The sequence below is a fragment of the Castor canadensis genome, chromosome 4, assembly GCF_047511655.1.
Source record: "Castor canadensis chromosome 4, mCasCan1.hap1v2, whole genome shotgun sequence".
Taxonomy (NCBI): domain Eukaryota; kingdom Metazoa; phylum Chordata; class Mammalia; order Rodentia; family Castoridae; genus Castor; species Castor canadensis.
The window spans coordinates 174,127,148-174,145,563 of NC_133389.1; the positions used below are offsets into that span (position 1 = coordinate 174,127,148).

At 37.6% G+C, this 18,416-nt stretch overlaps 2 protein-coding genes across 8 annotated transcripts in view; one reads left to right on the forward strand and one right to left on the reverse strand.

The window, feature by feature from the left end:
* Positions 1-18,416, reverse strand: part of Col4a4 (collagen type IV alpha 4 chain) — a 246,505-nt gene that overhangs the window by 220,243 nt on the left and 7,846 nt on the right. The gene's annotated exons all lie outside the window — the stretch shown is intronic.
* Positions 1-18,416, forward strand: part of Col4a3 (collagen type IV alpha 3 chain) — a 131,825-nt gene that overhangs the window by 109,725 nt on the left and 3,684 nt on the right. For 4 of the 7 annotated variants that reach the window (XM_074071868.1, XM_074071869.1, XM_020179930.2 and 1 more), the window contains 13 exons: positions 385-474; positions 802-941; positions 3,017-3,143; positions 4,669-4,749; positions 5,147-5,245; positions 5,451-5,498; positions 7,917-8,102; positions 8,582-8,712; positions 11,529-11,601; positions 13,550-13,621; positions 13,708-13,833; positions 14,921-15,019; positions 17,906-18,118. In XM_074071868.1, the coding sequence (XP_073927969.1) occupies positions 385-474; positions 802-941; positions 3,017-3,143; positions 4,669-4,749; positions 5,147-5,245; positions 5,451-5,498; positions 7,917-8,102; positions 8,582-8,712; positions 11,529-11,601; positions 13,550-13,621; positions 13,708-13,833; positions 14,921-15,019; positions 17,906-18,118 (1,485 nt within the window). Of the gene's footprint in view, positions 1-384; positions 475-801; positions 942-3,016; positions 3,144-4,668; positions 4,750-5,146; positions 5,246-5,450; positions 5,499-7,916; positions 8,103-8,581; positions 8,713-11,528; positions 11,602-13,549; positions 13,622-13,707; positions 13,834-14,920; positions 15,020-16,219; positions 18,119-18,416 lie in introns of those variants that run through there. The other 3 variants (XM_074071870.1, XM_074071871.1, XM_074071872.1) reach the window with 3 other exon arrangements.

Below are 18,416 nucleotides of genomic sequence, written 5' to 3' on the forward strand. Positions count from 1 at the left end.
ATTTTGAAGGTATTAAAGTAGCCTCCATTCCCATCCCTGTTAGTAACAAAATATAGTACATGGCAATAAGTTTTTAGTATGCTGTTGGAAATGTATTGCTGTGTAGTCACAGGAGGCCACCCTTTCCTGCTAGCATTGACTCCAGGCTAACCTTGATGTCTGAAGTCCAGGCCTACTGATGAAAATCTCACTTTCTCTAGTTTTAAGTGTTCTGGGTTCCCACTTTTCACCTTATCTGAAGGCAAAATGACAGCTAACCAAGTACCTAAAACAGTTGATCTAGCTGTTCTGGATTCATTCATACATGAAAGCAACACATACTTATTGAGCACCTACTATGCCCAGGAACTGTGCAGAGTAAATAACTTTTTATTTGTTTTCAAGGCCCTATAGGAGATCTGGGGAGGCCTGGAAATCCTGGAGAAGCAGGACCACAAGGCATGCCTGGAAACATGGGGAACATAGGTGTGCCAGGTAATGTGTGAGGTCCTTTATGAGCCCACAAGCTCACAACAGGTCATAATTCTAGGTTGTCTATGCTGCATGTTGTTTTGGATCTCCTCTTAGTAGAAAGCTTATATAAAACAACTAGATTTGCTTTTAAACAAAAGTATTCTGTGTAACTAGAACATGAATGAGAGCAAAATACTGAAACTAGATAATACCCATTCAACATAAACACTGAATGAACTTGTGATTCTGAAAAGCCAGCATCTTGGGAGAAGAATATTTTATATAAACGTAGAATGTCTCAAGATACCTGTGTTTACCTATCTTACCTGATATTTGTCCTACTTTCAGGTTCTAAAGGAAAACCAGGCACCTTAGGACTCCCGGGTCTAGCCGGAAGACCAGGCCTTCCAGGCATTCATGGTCTCCAAGGAGATAAAGGAGAGCCAGGCTATTCAGAAGGTACAAGGCCAGGACCACCAGGACCAAAGGTATACAAGACACTGAAACAGTTATGTTTTGGTGAGGGGTGGGATCCTAAAATATCAACAAGGATCCAGATTCAGGGTGGGCAGAGAAAGCTGAAAATATTACTGTACTTTTAGTCAGTTATTTGGATTTTTAAGAATTTATTTCCACAACCGAGAATGCCTATCACACAGCTGTCAGCTTTGTACAGCCTTTTTTAGCCACCAAAAAATTTCTCTGTCCCTGCAGTTCAAGTGTGCCACAGAAGGGGCAGGGATTATAGGTCCACACAACCTGATGTGACAGGATTTTTTTTCTTTGTGATACAAACTGGTCAGTCTCTGCTATGACACCTCACGCAAAGTTGTAGGTTTTATAATCAAAGAAAACTTGTCCTATTAAGACATATAAAAGGCATTAAATAACTTTACAGCATGGTTAAAAAGAAAACAAAATCCTATGATGCATACTTCTTTCTTATTCTACAACTCTAAATATTTTTATTTCATGACAGAGTATTTTTAACTTGTCTCAGTGTACTTTTCTGGTGCTCATCCTGTCAAATTGAGGTTGGATGTAGTGTGTTGTATGAAGCAGCAACTCTATGTTTCAGTGGGGCTGGGTTGCTTTTTTTCAGTTTTATTTCCTTCCATCCTTTCTGTCTATAACACTTAGACCAAAAGCCAGAGCTAGACCAGTACAGATTAATAGAAATTCCCACAGCAGGGGTTTTGAACATGGAATTCCACTGATTCCTAGAGAAATCTATGGTATCCCAAGAAACTCACTGACCTCTTGAAATTGAGCGCAAAATGTTTGAATGCAAATTCTATGGGGAGAGCTATTTTTCATCTGATGTTCAATAATTTATGACTCCAAACACAGAAGTTATTACTTACGGAGTTGTCTCCCTCTTTTGAACAAGTAAAATACCACTTTTTCTTAATATTTCCAAATTTTCCCGTAAAAATTATCAAAATAAGAAAGAAAAATTTAGACATTGCAGGGACCCAAGAAAACAACCATTTATTATTTGGAGCATAGAGATTTTTCCCCTTTCTATTTAGACTAGTTTCTCAGAAAACCAGGAAGAGACTCTTTCCACTGAGACATTTTCTCAATGAGGAATTCTGTTTGATGGTATTCATAGTCAGTTAATTAGCAGTTCCATTTAGATTAGGGTTTTCATAGATAACAACTAGAACTAATTTTAGAACTGCATGAAGCACAAAATAAGTTCGTTTTAGCCAGGCACCAGTGGCTCACGCTTATAATCCTAGCTACTCAGGAGGCAGAGATCAGGAGAATTGCAGTTCGAAGCCAGCCCAGGCAAATAGCTTGCAAGACCCTATCTCAAAAAAAAAAAAATTCACAAAACAGGGCTGGGCTGGTGGAGTGCTCAAGGTGTAGGCCCTGGGTTCAAACCCCAGTACTGCAAAAAAAAAAAAAAAGTTGGTTTTGTATGTTAACAAATAATAGTAATAAAGTATATTTTTATCAACCACAATGGAAATTTTGTAAGTCATCACCAAACCTATTTGTTCTGATCTACCATAAATCTTAAATACAAATTTAGTGACTATTAAGTCATTGAAGAGTTTTTAAAACGAGTGGCATACATTTACCTACGTCATAGATTTACAGAACACATGGCCTTTGTCTAGCTATTCTTTATCCCCAATCTTCACAATTCATGATTATATATTTGTGTGATCATTTAATATCTGTTTCCCAACTGATCTGAAGCCTGTATACATCATGTAAGGGTAGATGGTCACCATTCCATCCTGGTAAGAGTCAGCATCATTGGTTTACAGCATGTGTTGTCACAAAGGTCCCATGAGAAGAAGGACTCTATGCTTGGTAATACTGTTGTTACCCTCTTGAAATTCTTTAATTTTTTTAAAAAGAAAGCTGTATCTTCATTTTGCATTGAGCCCTATAAACCATATAGCCAACGCATTCCCAGCATCTTTCATGGTACTGCCTCGTGGCAGACACTTAATATGAACTGATAAATGAATGAATAAAGTTTGAATTTAATTCTGATCACATATTCTACTTACATGAGAATTTTAAATGTTTGACTGAATTTAAGGGGGATCCAGGATTGCCAGGTGACATGGGAAAGAAAGGAGAACGAGGGCCACCTGGCCCACCTGGACAATCAGGGCTTGCTGGATCTGAAGGAGCACCTGGGAGTCCTGGAAGTCCTGGCCACCCAGGTGAGCCTTGACCTTACAATTCTGAAAGCTGGAAGCATTACATACAGTATGGCCCTCACTTCCTGGGATCATCTTTGTAAAGAGAAAGTGCAGTCTTTATGCTATAAATGTTTTTGTTCAACTTTGAATTTCAAATTCTAAGGCACTAAGAAACAGTGAATTACTAGGGAGGACCCTAATTTTACTGTTTGGGGGACTGGAATTAAAAACCTGCTTCTTTAAACAAAACTTCTGAAGTTCTGCCTCAACAAACTCAACCAGTAACAAAAGGTTCCTTTCCTACAAAATCTTCTGATGTCTGTATGAGACTGCTACAGCTTCCACAACAAATATCACTGACTAGGTGGCTTAACCAATAAAAACTTGTCTTCTCACAGTTCTGGAAGCCAGAAGCCTGATATCAAAGTGTCGGTAGGACTAGTGTCTTCTGAGACCTCTCTACTTGGCTTGTAGACACCATCTTCTCCCTGTCTTCCCTCTGTGTGTCTGTACCCTAATCTCCTTTTACAAAGGCACCACTCAGATTGAATTAGGGTACACCCAAGCAACCTCAGTTTTACTTAAACTTTAAGAACCTCATCTCTGAATACAATGACATGATGAGGTACTTAGGGGTTAGGAACTCAATGTATACATTTGGGGGCGACACAATTCAACCCATAACACTGTTGTTATAAATCTTTTTTTCTGACTTTTTTTTGTAGTAAATATTGGCTTTCTTATTAGCTTATGATTTGGGTTCAAGTTTTCATTTTGTTTTATTATAAACAACTGCTGGGCTTGGGGTGTGGCTCAGTGGTAGAGGACCTAGCACACACAAGGCTTTGAGTTTGATCCCCAGCACTGAAAATAAACAAACAAAAAAACCTTAAAAGACAAAACAACAACAAAAAGACCTACTAATCTACTGGGTTGCAGCTTCAGAACTTAGGACAGCATATAAACTAATTGTTTCAACACTGAAAAGTTTGATAATTTGTAGTTAACTCCCAATTAAAACAGTAAAACAAGCTGGGTGCTGGTTGCTCACACACTAATCCTAGCTACTTGTGAGGCTAAAACCATAAAGATCACAGTTTAAAGCCAGCTGGAGCAAAAAGTTCATAAGACACCATTTCAACCAATAGCTGGGTATGGTAGCATGACTGTCACACAGCTACAGCAAGAATAAAATAGGAGGATTGTTGTCCAGGCTGGCACTAGCAAAAAGCAAGCCCCTATCTCAAAAGTAATCTGAGCAAAAAAGGATGGCATAGCTCAAGTGGTAGAGCATCTGTCTAGCAAGTGTGAAGTCCTAAGTTCAAACCCCAGTACTATCAAAAAAAAAAAACCTCAAAGGAAGAACCAAAAGAAAAAACAGTCAGACACTGATTGGTTTATGTGGTTGCTCTGCTGCTAGATCTGTGGCAAATTCCTTAAGGCCAGCTAGAACATAGCTGACTATAGGAATTGGCCATTTCAGTCATTGTTGTAACCATTTATCTATCGGTGTTCTTTTTTCTTTCCCCTCTCTCTTCATTACTAGGAAAGCAGGGTCCTGATGGTGATTTAGGTCTTAAAGGAATCAAAGGCTTCCCAGGCCCTCCAGGAATAAAAGGCCCTCCAGGTTTCATTTTTGTACTTGTTCTATCCCCTTTTCCAAAGGAAAACATGTTTGCCAGAGGTTGGGATCTCTGTATACTCACTGCTCTTGTAGACAGTAGCTCCCAGTTACTCAGCATCCAGACACAATGCAGAAAAGTGGGTTAGGTATTTCTTCCTATCAAATTCAAATATCTGCCAATGTAAACATTCCTACATGCTTGTCATCATATTAATCTGTGCATAGATCTCACCATGAACTTAGCTGCACATAACTACAGTTCTAAAAAGTTAGCACCTTTAACAAAATTCCACATATCTTCATGATAATTCATATAAGGCCATTGGTAGGAAAAAGTCCTCTCTTTGAACATCACAGTTTTTGTTTTGGTTTCTGGTTGTTTTGTTTGTTTGTTCTTCAGGTCTTCCAGGATTCCCAGGATCTCCTGGACCAATGGGTATGAGAGGTGATCAAGGACATGATGGAATTCCTGGTCCAGCTGGAGAAAAGGGAGAAACAGGTGGGACTTGCTTATTATCTTTGACCACCAATTTTATTTTGGATCAAAACATTAAACCTTCATTGCTCTAAAGAGTCTTCTCTGATAGAATGGATTGTTTTTAATTGATTCTTAGGGTGTGATAATTAAACTTCCTTCATACATATAACATATATAATGGAATGAAACTAACCAAATGTTAAGATGTCAAAATTATCTCTTCAAGGCTTGCTGGGGGCCCATCCAGGTCCAAGAGGGAATCCTGGTGCTCAAGGTAAGCAGTTCTTCTTCCCTCACCTAAAGATACACATTTCCAGGACAGAATCCAGTTCTTTATGCTTGATTTATAAAATAATTTAATCTTGCAAATGGAAAAAGTTCTAACGGTAATGTAAGATAGTAATAGTTTTAGTATTCAATTAAAATGTTTACTATCACAACAAAGAGAATGAATCAGAAACTATGATCCAATTTTGGAATTTCCTTCTATGAAAGTCTTTAAAGATAAAATGAATTCTTATGTATTTGCTTTGTTATTGTTAGCATGGTTTCAATGTATCATCTTCTAAAAAGATGCAGGTGAAATTGCTGGCTTCCCAATAAACATCCTTCCCTGTCATTCCAAGACACAACAGTAACACCAACCCTTTTCCCACCTTGCTGTCCTCAAAGGTCAGACTCCAACACCCACACTAAGCTTTGTGGTTCATGCTATTGTTTATTAGCATGGACTATCCAATAACTCTCAACATCTCAGGCATGGCGATTTACTGAACATGTTTACTACAAGTATATAAATTGTTTTGTTTGACAGACTACAAGTCTACATTTCTCATGCCAGAGTATTACATGATAAGCAACTTCTTTTAACTCATTTCCCTTGTGTAGAGAAATCTGTCAAGGGAACTATCAGAAGGTTTGCATCTTTTCATGACCCTTTTCCACCATGGGTCCTATGCATGGGTGTATTTCATTACCAAAGAATGCAGTTATTCATGCCATGACAACCAGCAAAAAGTAGCCTGTTGCTAATAAGAAATTCATCTGGACAGAAACTGCCTCTTGACCAAACAGTTAAAGTATGAAAGTAGACAAATGCTGCTCTTTTTCGTTTGCTACTTAATGATTTTTTAAATTAATTATTAAAATGACATAATGGAGTTACTGTGATATTGCCATATGTGCATATAAAATACTTTCATCATATTTACCCTCATCACCCCTTGCACTGGTTTCCCCTTCAAATAGTCCCTCTTTCACTTGATTGCCCTTTCCTTTGAGCTCAATGTTCCCATATATTCCAGAACCCTCTTTCCAGATGAGCATGAAGACTTTCCCTGTCCCACTGTCTAGTTTTAGAATCATGGGCAAAAGGAGAGTTTCTGTTCATATTCTTAGGCTAATGTAATCTTTTAGAATGAAAACACTATTTGCATTCAGTTGCAAATAAAATTTAATATAAAATGATCCTGTCTTAGGCAAAAAAGGCTCCACAATAACAAATAACCTAACTATGTAAGTACATGACCACATGCCTCAATCCTTCCAGGATAACTAAGAATTCATTGAGAGTTGGAAGGTATGAGTTGTTTAGTTTATTCTTCTGAATCCTTAGGTGAAGTCATATTGCAGAACAAGGAATCATTTTACTAAACACAGAATATATAACCCAAGACATTGTGGTGCTTCAGATCATTACCATGCAAAGACAGCATTATGGAGCTTGAAGTGAGCTAAAGTCATCCAAACACTGTCTTTTAACAGCATAAATTATTATAGGCATTAAAAGGCCAAAGGACATGAATAGACACCAGACTAAACATTCATCAATTTGATTTTCATCATCACTGAAAGTCTTTGCCTTTCTCTGAAGCACCAGCCTCACCCTCACTTTCCCCTTTCTTCCTCACATTTGCCTATTTCCATACTACTTACTCTCTCAAGAATAATGGGAAGAGGAATTGTGTTCAGTTCATATGTTTTTCATCCATGACTGTTAAATCACAATTTCTCAAAGGTTTTTTGAGACAAAAAAATAGTAACTAGTATTAAGTTTTGATCTTTTGGGTGGTCTTCTTTGATAAATTCAAACCTCTTGAACATTTATCCCCCCCAGTCTAAGTCTTTCCACTATGGGGAAAAATTAACTAGAAGACAGAATAAGGATTGTAACTTTGTTGCTCCTGTTTTCCGGGTCTAGCTGAGCAACATCTCTAATGCATACATCAATGCCATGAAGTTTAACTTTAATAGTCTATTGAATTATTGGTAACTAAATAATTTCATTAAAAATAAAGTTCATTAGATAACAATTGTGGCTCACTTAACACTTTAGAGTTTATACTGTAAGGCTCATGTGGTAGAGCATCTGCTTACCAAGTGTGAGGCCCTAGGTTCAAGCCGCAGTACTTCAATAAATAGAGTTTATACCATGCCTTGTGTCTGTATGTGCATCACATAAGGAACTGAGATAAGACAGATACACTTAACTTTTAAAATAAGACAACAGACGCTGCCAAGATCAGTGGCTAAAGAACCATAGACCTGTATTTCATTTTCCATCTTCTTTAAAAAATATATTGTGAAGCTTAAGCATTTTCAAGAAAAATGCAAACATTATTTAAGATAACAACAAACTGTAATTCCAACTATAAGAACATGAATGAAACTTAGAGAGCTTTCTTTTTTGCAGGTGCCAAAGGAGAAAGGGGAGTCCCTGGCTGGCCTGGCCTCCCGGGCAGGAAGGGGACAATGGGAGATGCTGGGCCTCAAGGACCTACAGGAATAATAGGACTCCTAGGGCCACCAGGTCTGCCTGGGGCAATCATCCCTGGCCAAAAAGGAAATCGAGGTGTACCTGGTTTAAAAGGAAATCCAGGTAAATATTTTACTTTTAACTGAGAAAATGAAAGTCACATTGAAATCAGAAATTTTCCTCTTTCTCATGTTACCTCTCTTGCTTCTTTTGGCTTCTGGTCTTCTCCATTCCTCCTATACCCACTATCCTCACATGGAGTCGGGTAGGCTGTTGGTGGTTTTGAGGCAGAGCAGTCTGTTTGAAAGATTTGTAGATACAACTAATGATGCTAAAGAAAGAGACCTACACTTATTGAACTTCTCTATGCATCAGGCTCAAACCCTGCTGTAACAAACGCTCCTCAGGGAGAAGCAGCTGGACCAGGTACTTTCCTGGCTGGCATTATCTCATTGTCTTCGCTACGGTCCCATCACACACAGCAAGGGACAGGATGTCAGAGGCCATAATAAGATGCAGGACTTGCACTTTACTTGACACAATCCCTAACATAACTCTTCCCAATCACTTATTCAACACTGACAGGCTCTTTGTGAATTCAGGTGAGCCAGGTCTCCCTGGACCTCCAGGAAGTCATGCAAAAGGCATAAAAGGTGACAAAGGATTGATGGGCCAACCTGGCTCAAAAGGTCCACCTGGAACTGTAGGAGACATGGGGCCACCAGGTCATCCGGTGAGTGTGGGAAATTACTTCAACTTCTTAAAACAACATTGACTTATTTTTGTTATACAGTAATTATATTTTATACTGCCAGTATTATTAATACTTGCTTTTTTTTGGTACTGGGATTTGAACTCTGGACGTCTGCAACTTACTAGGCAGGTGGACTAGTGCTTGAGCCACACTTCTACTCCAATACTTGATTTTTATGAGCATAAGGGAGTAGTACATTCTTATTAAATGATTGCTACCATCAGATGTACCTGGGGGAGGCACAGGTTCACCACCTATGATGCATCTGTGCAGTGTGTGCCTATGGGCACACACAGCCCAGGTGGTCAGGAAATCAAAGAATCTTAACTTGTAAAGATTTGGCCTGTAAAACTTTGGTCTGTATGGAACTAACCTCTACAGCATTCGTTCTCCTTGCTTATTTAGATTCTGAACAATTCCTGTGGGGGAGAAAAAGCAGCTAAGAATTTAGATTTGCCCTAAACGATGTTCACTTAGGCCCAGGCTCCCAGCCTAAGACTCCTTAATTCTACGTCTCTTCTGTAACACCTCCACCACCTTCCCCATGTTCTCTGGGTGGCATATATAAGTTAATTTCTCTATTTATGTCAAACTCTTGGAGGTGTGTTCAGTAGATGAGTACGGTTTCAACAATCATTATTGAGTGTCTACTTTGTACCAATGGATAAACGAATAAAAATGTATATAGTCCCTTGCCCTGAAGGAACCTACAAGAAGGTGAAGGTGACACAAAGATGGATCATTTTCATGCCATTTGCTAAGAGGAATGGCAGGAGGGTGAAGGGAACACAGAGGACAGGTATCTATTTCTTCTATGCTCATGAAGGTTTTCTTAGGGCCTGTGTTTTGAAAGATGCATAGATATTATCCAGGAAAACAAGAAAAGCTGTCAAGGGAGAAAACAAGAAAAGCTGGCAAGGGAGAAAAGGAGCTTTCCAAGCAAAGATGATGCATATGGGAGTGACACAACTGGAGGCTGAGGTGGGAATGAGTACACATCAGGCAGGAGGAGGATGGAGGGACAAGCAAAGATCAGGTCATGGAAGTCTTGTTTTCCAGACTAGGAAACAGGACATGTGTTTATTCGAGTAACAATTACAAATCACCCCTGTATACCCAGAGTCCTCTCTACAAATTGGAATTAATCCCATAATGAACTGCCTTTTGATCTGGCCATTCACCAAGTTTTTTAATCTATCCTGGTTGCTCTATGCAGCAGCCAAATTTTGACCACAAAAAAAAAAAAAAAAAAAAAAAGAATATGGTAGAGAGATCTGGACTTTCACAATTCACATGAAAAGACAGAACGTTTATGATATAACTGTCTTCAGTGGTGAATACAGATGTGTTTTGGCATGTCTATTAACAGGAATTATGTTAAGCTCTCTTCAGTTCATTCAGTATATGGTTTTAAGAATTTACTTTTTTTTTAAAAAGTCTTGTTTTGGTGGTACTGGGGTTTGAACTCAGGGATTCATGCTCGCTGGCAGGTGCTCTACTGCTTCAGTCATACCCCCAGCCCTAAAAAAAATTAAATGAGGTATCTGTCCATCTCCAGTCTATAATGTCTCTCATGTGCTCTGCAATGTTTCAGAAGTTGACAGCATAGATTTTGTGATCACATCTAAAGTTCTTCCAGGGGTACTGGGAGAAAGACTGGTTTGTAAACAGGATCTCACTTTGGTCCTCTGGTGTCTTCATGGTCCTAAGCTTCTACATTTGCAGTTGATATTCCTCTTGATAGGTGTCTTGACTTGCCCTTAACAGCTCTCTCCTTTGCACAGAGCAACTTCCTCTGCACCCAGGGGCTGGATATGGCACAAGGCCCTCCTTAGTTACCTTTGGTTCAAGAGAATAGGCAGATACCAGAAACCAGAAAACTCTGGGTTGGATGGTTCTCTTTCCCCACCCTCATTTTTTAACCTCACACCACCTCATCTCAGCAGGACTATTCTTTGACCTTCATCCTCTAAAGACAGCTAGCTCAAAGGGAAGTTGTCATTCTTGCTTTTTCTTTTTTTCCATGGCCTGTAGCTTATTGTTTTCAGTCATAGCAGTCTGTTTCGGTTACTATGGATAGTATGAAAATAGATTTAAATATAGCTCTTTCCAGAAGCCTTGCTCCCTCTTTCCTTATACGGCCTTCTTTGAGTATCTCATACCTCCAAGAGCAACTGAGTGTGGGCCTCACAAGAAGAGAGCACCTCCATTTCAGTAAGATCATTGTGTCCTTACCAAATGTGCCGTCAAAACCTCTTTCCCTCCAACTCTTTACATTCCCATCCCTGGACACCTTACTTCTCCTACCACCCTCATCAAAAGTATTTTATAACTCTGCAGGCTTAGCAGAATTATGCTTGAATGCTATGATTCAACAATGGCTCCATTTTTTTTGCAAGAATTATAATCATAGATAATTTTTATTCTGGCAGTCTGGCATTTAGTCTTCCTGAAAGTTCCCAAATACTAAGCAGTTCCATTTAGGATACAGAATATCTATCTAAGTGTATTCAATATTAAATCAACATATACTCACATTAGAAGTTTAGATTGCTATTGGATTTTACAGCAGTTTTAATTTCTTTTTTTAAATAATAATGCTAATGAGAGGACCAGGTGGCAGAGGAGCTATATGCAAGTAAAACTTGGAATAAAAGAAAAAAATGATGCCCATCAACTTCACCTCATTCTCATCCAACATAAAGTTATATCCTTTTTGCGTTCAAAGAAACTGCCAAAAGTACAGACATTTTAAATTTTGTCTGTGGTTCTGTTCCCCTTTCTTTGATGTACAGGGAGCACCAGGTGCCCCAGGTCTCCCAGGGCTCAGAGGCGATCCTGGATTCCATGGATTTCCAGGCATGAGAGGTACTGTTTTTCTGCACTGCTGTTTTCACACAAGTACAATAACTGCAAATCATATTTTAGAGCATGAAAATGTTTGCCGAGCTCCTATAGATACCATAGTCAGCAGGGGTTATTACAAATAGGATCTCAAAGTGAGTAAAAAGGGAGACTACACCAGCACCCAATCCCATGGGGCTTAGAAATTAAAACTGTAACTTAAGGATGTAAACTACAGAAAAATTAAAAACAGAAACAGTTGAAAGTATTTTCTTTGAGAATAGTGATATGCGTTGGAATGAGGATGGAGAACTACATCAATATTTTGTTGTTTACTTTACCATGTGCATTTATTACTTTCATAAATTTCAATGTTGAAAAACCCAAAAGAGCAGCCACCAGACTGTTAGTGGGGATAAAGTGATTTTCATGCATTTGTGTTTTTACAAGGCACACACACACATATACATAAACACACATGTGTTTTTTTCTTGATGGAAACCAAACCCAGGACCTCACACATGCTAGGTAAGCAATCTACTATTGAGTTAAATCCCAAGCTCCTATGTTCTTAATCTTAAAAGTCCACTAGGATGTTAAATAAGGTTTTGAATATTTGATTCATTGTCTTAGCTGGTTAATTCCTCTAGAAAGGATTCTATAGGGCCAGGACTCTCTTAGCATAGCCTATAAATATGCTAAATAATGAGTGTATCCAATGCGAACAAAGCCACATTTTCATGAAGGAAAACTTTTTCTAGGTTCAAGGGAGGACAAGATGGGTTTTTAAAAGGTCTATTTCAGCACCCTCAGCCACCAACCCTTTAAGGAGAAAAATAGCTAAAGCAAAACCACAGTGAGTGATTCTGAGTGGTGAATATTGGGGAGGAGCCTGAGCAAAGTTTGTAACACCATCACTTCCTCAAGTCTCAGAATAAAAATATCTTAGATTTGAAAGCTATATAAAAAAGTTCCACTAAAGGACACATCATGAAAAAAAAAAAAAAGAACACATCATGGTGACTACTTAGGTAACCGGAGGAGAGATTCTTAAAAATAGATCTTTTTAAACATATTCATTTACTTTCTTAGATTTCAGGTAAGGCCATCAGCTGGAATTAATGATTAGCTCTTATATTTAGGAAAATTTTAATCACTAAACAAAAACATTTAGACTTCTAGTTTATATTAATATATAAATATTAACACTTTCCTCAAGTTCTCTTATCAAGTGGATAACTTCTAGTGTACTATTAATTAATTTTGGTACTAAATTATTTTATTGTTTCTTCCATTTAATATATTTATTAGTAAAGTCTAAGTAAGCAGGTATATTTTTTAAAAAGCGTATTTCTTCAGATAAATGTCTTTTTGTAACATTATTTTCATTTGTGTAAAAGATTATAAGAGAAATCTTAACCTCTGTAAGTTTTACATCTTTTTCTTTTTGAGACAGGTCTTGCTGTGCATCCTAGGGTACTCTCTAACTAGATATCCTCCTGACTCAGTTTCCTGAGTGCTGGAATCACAGGTGTATACCACCACACCCAGCTTTAATATAGACTTTAATGTGACTTTAGATTTCTTCCTTAAATGTTAAATTGGATTGGTTCCCAAACTCAAAAAATGAATTCTTAGGAACATTTCCCTGTTGATGTATAACTTCTTATTTATATTGAGACAGGGTCTCACTATGTAGCCTAGGCTGGTCTCAAACTTATGATCCTCCTGCCTTAGATTCACAAGGGCTGGGATGACAGGAGTGCAATACCATGCCTGGCTAAAATACAAGTTCCTAATACCTACTTCTTGGGTATATTTTTATAGACTGACTAAACATGAACCATTATATACAAACAAAATTCTGAAAATAACTTCTAATACTGAGCTTTAGAGTTGATTATCAATCTGAAGTAGGAAATCCATTGTTCTAAGTGGAATAATACTGCTTTTTCTTTTTTATTATTTAAAGGAGAGAAAGGTAATCCAGGATTTCTAGGACCAAATGGACCTCCAGGGCCAGTTGGGCCAAAAGGACCACCTGGTAAATATATTTCCTTACTATTGTTTTCTAGGTAGAAGGTGTAACTCATCCATGAAACCAACTTCTTCTTATGCTTATGTCAACAGGTGTACGTGGAGACCCTGGCACACTTAAGATCATCTCCCTTCCAGGGAGCCCAGGGCCACCTGGCCCACCTGGACAACTAGGGATGCAAGGAGAACCTGGGCCACTGGGGCCACCAGGAAACCCAGGTGTGGCCCTGGCAACACTGACTTGGATCTCTATGAAATGGTTAAATCAAGATAACCTGTAAAGCACTTTGGAAGCAAATGATACAACTTCACAGAAAACATTAAACATTGTAATAGTTTTTATAATCAATTTAAGATTGAGCTCATTTACCCTGGACCAGGAAATAAAAGGTCTTGGAATCTATTGAAAGCTAGCATACAATAGAAACTAAAACAAATATACTTTAGGGTGCTTTTTTTTTTTTTAATTAAGGTGAAGATATGGCTATCTGCTCTGACAGTTGTCAATCTCTGGAGTTCAAGGTCTAAATGATTGCTTAATTATACCCAGGTTCTGTGAATTTGAATTTTTCTAACACGTTGTACAACACAATAAAACTTTTCTAACACTTTTTTTTTTCTTTTGGTGGTACTCAGGCCTGAACTGAGGTCTTCATGCTTGCTAGGCCAGTACTCTAGTGCTGGAGCCACACCTCCAGCATCAACACTTTTCCAACAAAAGTAAAACTTTCATATAGCAAAGTACAACTTTTCTAACACTTTCTACAGCTAAGTGTTAGAAAAATGACTTCAAAATCTTTTCAAAATATTGGTGTTTGGGAGCTGAACATAACCCCACCGTGCTAACCCCATTATATAGGTTTAGCACAGTGTAATGAACTTCGGAATGGAACTACTGTACTCTAAGTTTGTCTGCATCATATGGGAGGTGAGAGAGATATAACTTACTAGTTTGGTAAATATGTGGGCCTAGTGAATTCTGGAGTGGAGCAAATTTAAAGGGCAGAACAATCGTAATCCACTGTGTTTTTTTAGGGTAGAGGGTTTGAACTTAGGGTCTTGCAGTTGCTAGGCAAGTGCTATACTACTTGAACCGTATCTCCAGCTCTTTATAGGTCTTTTTGGGGGGAAGTGGAGGTAACATGTTGGGTGAACAACCATTTTAATTTGCTTAGGTCTGAGAGTCTTCCAGGGATACAGGACTTTCATTGCTGAAACTGGGAAGTCCAAGTTAACTGAGATGGTTGGTCACCTTACCTTTCATCTTAATATGATGAAATGCAATATGGTGTTTGTTTTTGCCTAGGATCCTGTGGACCAAGTGGTAAACCAGGCAAAGATGGGAAACCAGGAAATCCTGGAACAGTTGGAGAAAAAGGCAACAAAGGATCTAAAGGAGGTCAAGGTAAACAAATACTCAGCTTGTTTTGTTGGCTGAAGCAGTGCTGTTTCAATACACAGGGAAGTCTTATTTGGGTGTGTGATTACAAGAGTAATCTAGGTCTTTCAGTTTGTATTATTCAGATTAGAACAAAGGCCAGGGCTAAACGTTAATTTTGACAAATATGAGAAGTCAAGAATTACTGGAAAACACTATTCTTCCTACTTTTGGCAGATGTACTCCAAATTTTTAGCCTGATGCACATCTTAGGCTGAGGAAAAATAGAACTAATAAAGTACTAGTGGGTGTTCTATTCTGAGTTCTGTTCTATGAACTCAGAAAGTTCAATACTGTTTTTAATTCTTACAGGAGTTGTTAGTTAATAACTATTTATAAGAGTGGCATACAGTTTATAGTTAGAAAATCACTACCTTGATATGACTAGAACAATATAGTTTCCTTATTTAAGAAAGCCATCTTTTAACTATGAAATTCTTGACTATAACTCAACGATTTATGTGTGTGCTCTGGAAAGGTATCTCTTAAATATAATGCTTTATTGCAAATAGAAGCTATATTTGCCAGTTTAATACCTGGATCTAAATCTACCTTCTGCAAAAGTTTCACAACTCTCCTCTGGAAAATATCTAAATGATCAAATCTTATCATTTATAAGATTATTTCTTATTTTAACAAAGAAAATGTTAAAATAAGAAAAACATCAAAATGTGATTTTTCCAGTTTACTGACTTATATGCCCAAATATACTATAATAATGAATGTCCTGAAACTTAAATCTTTAAAAATTTGAATATGATGCTATATTAGTGAGATTAACTGCATAGTTTTGATTTAGTATTGTCATGAGTGCACATTGGAGACTACTAATCATTTGCCTTTCCTTCCTATGTTTTCAAAAAAGTAAAAAATAAAGCTCGTATCAATAATACTATTAATTTATAAACTTTAATGACCAAGGCTGGGTTTCAGTTTAATGCAACAACATTAACAAGTACACTACAAGTTATGTTGAGAATTATTAGCAAGTAGACATAGTCCGATGCCATGGAAGCATCATAATAATAATAAAGGGATCCAAGATTCAGATTGCATTGGCATTAACTGACAGGCTTGGTCTCCCTTCCTTGAACAGCACACATTACCATACAAGTTTACTTCCAGTTACTGTCCTGCTTTCCTAATCATATTACCATTCCTGTGCAGAGACTGGAATTATAGCTCCCTGTGAATAACAGGGTTAGGAAAAGCAAAGAATGTGTCAGGTAAGGAGGCAATGGAAATGGATAGGAGTGAGGAGGTGTGGCAAGTGCCAGTATCAGAAGCAACACAATTTGATAATGAAAAAGAGAGGGAAGGACACGAAGACGGGGGAAAGGATAATTCACTAATCCTTATTTAGAAAGTGACAAATGTGGATTAGCAAACTCCAACTACAGAGAAAAAAAAGTATAAAAATCACTTACTTTATTTTAAACGCATATTACTAAAAGAAACTAACCCTTATTACTGTAAAAAATGTCTTTTCTGTTCTTATTTGATTACTAATTGATAAAAATGTCCTTTAAGTTTGCACTTTTAAAAAGAACTGTGTTTTCCATGATTATTTACTGAATTATCAAAGGCATTAGTGATTTTTATTATCTATTTGAACAGACTTTCAAGTAGTAGGTATTTGATTTCACCACCCCCCTACACACACACACTGTAGGACAATCCATTCACTTATTCATAAAAGACATACATGAGATCTACCAAATGCAGGCCACTGTGCTAAGCATGACAGGGGAATTCAAAGATAAAGACTTGATCTCAAAAAACTCATAAGATGCACATACATATCTGTAGTAAGAGGCACCCTGGGATAAACTGGTTACCATTTAATATTATTTGGTCATTTTATAGGCTACTTTAAAAGGAAATCTCTAGATTTCCTTTCTATATCTGAAGCTTAACTAAATATGTAAAAGCATTTAAATTAGCACTATGGAAAAGTTTAAGATTCTGTTCTTGTTGCAACATTTATAATGTGATTCATGATTTTCATTAACATATTATAGTTGTAAAGGGGGATACATTGTGACATTGACACATGGTCTTACATTACCTTAATTAGATTTACCCCTCCATCCTTCTCCCTCATGCCCCTCTATACCCTTTTCTTAGAGCACGTTCAACAGGTTTCATTGTTCTGTTTTCATATATGAATACAAAACACATCCACCATATTCACCCTCCTTCACCCTTCCCTACCCCAGCACCCACTCCCCAGGCAGCAACTGTTTTACCTTCTTGTTCTTCCTTAAAAAAAAAAGTTAGCATATGATAGTTATACAGGGAGGTTTGCTGTGACATTTTTGTATATACATGTATTATACCCCAAACAGGTTTATCCTCTTCACTATTCTCCCTCCTACTCCATTCCCCTCTTAAGGTGACTTCAACAGGTTTCAATGTTCTATATTCATACATATATAGAAAGTACATCGCCCATATTCATCTTCCTTTACTCTCTTCATTTACCCTCCTCCTTCTACTAGTCCCCTCCCCTTAACATAACCTGTTTTAAATTCATACCCTTCATTGTTTAGGTATCTGTTCATTTTTCAGTGGGGATCTTGCCTTGGTATTTTATCCATAAATATACTGTGCTTAAACCAGTCTAACTTCCTCCACTACTCTCAGTTTTCAGTGTGTTCCATTGTGTCTTCTTACTACACAGATATGATGTTATTTCACTCAGTACCATTCTTTCCTTCTTTTCCTCCTCCCTCAGTCTCCTCTAAATCTCACTTCTGGAAATATATTCTGTATATATTTATATGTACATATGGTAATGCTTGTATTTGTATTGGATCTACCTTCCACATGATATAAATGTGATTTTTAAAGGACCACCGGGATCAGATGGATTGCCAGGTTTGAAGGGAAAACCAGGAGACATGGGATCACCTGCAACTGGGATGAAAATGGGAGGTTTTGTCTTCACCCGACATAGTCAGACAACAAAAACTCCTTCATGTCCAGAAGGGACAGAGCCACTCTATAATGGGTTTTCTCTTCTCTTTGTACAAGGAAATGAACAAGCCCATGGACAAGATCTTGGTAATGTTCCAATCCTAGTTTTCAGACATTTTGTTTCATATGCAGATTGTGAATTTTTATAGAATGGGGTGTTTTCTCTGAGGGTAACTGTAAACAACCTTGAGTATCTTCCAGCACATTTTAAATATAAAACACTAGAGGGAATTGAGCCCATCCTTTTCAATGCAAACATTTTTCACTTAAACCACCTGTCTTATTTTTAATTACAAATTATCTTTTCTAAAGCTTTATTTGGTTGTTAGCTATTATGAATAACTAGGAATATTTGAAGCAAAGAAACTGTTTCAACTGAACTACA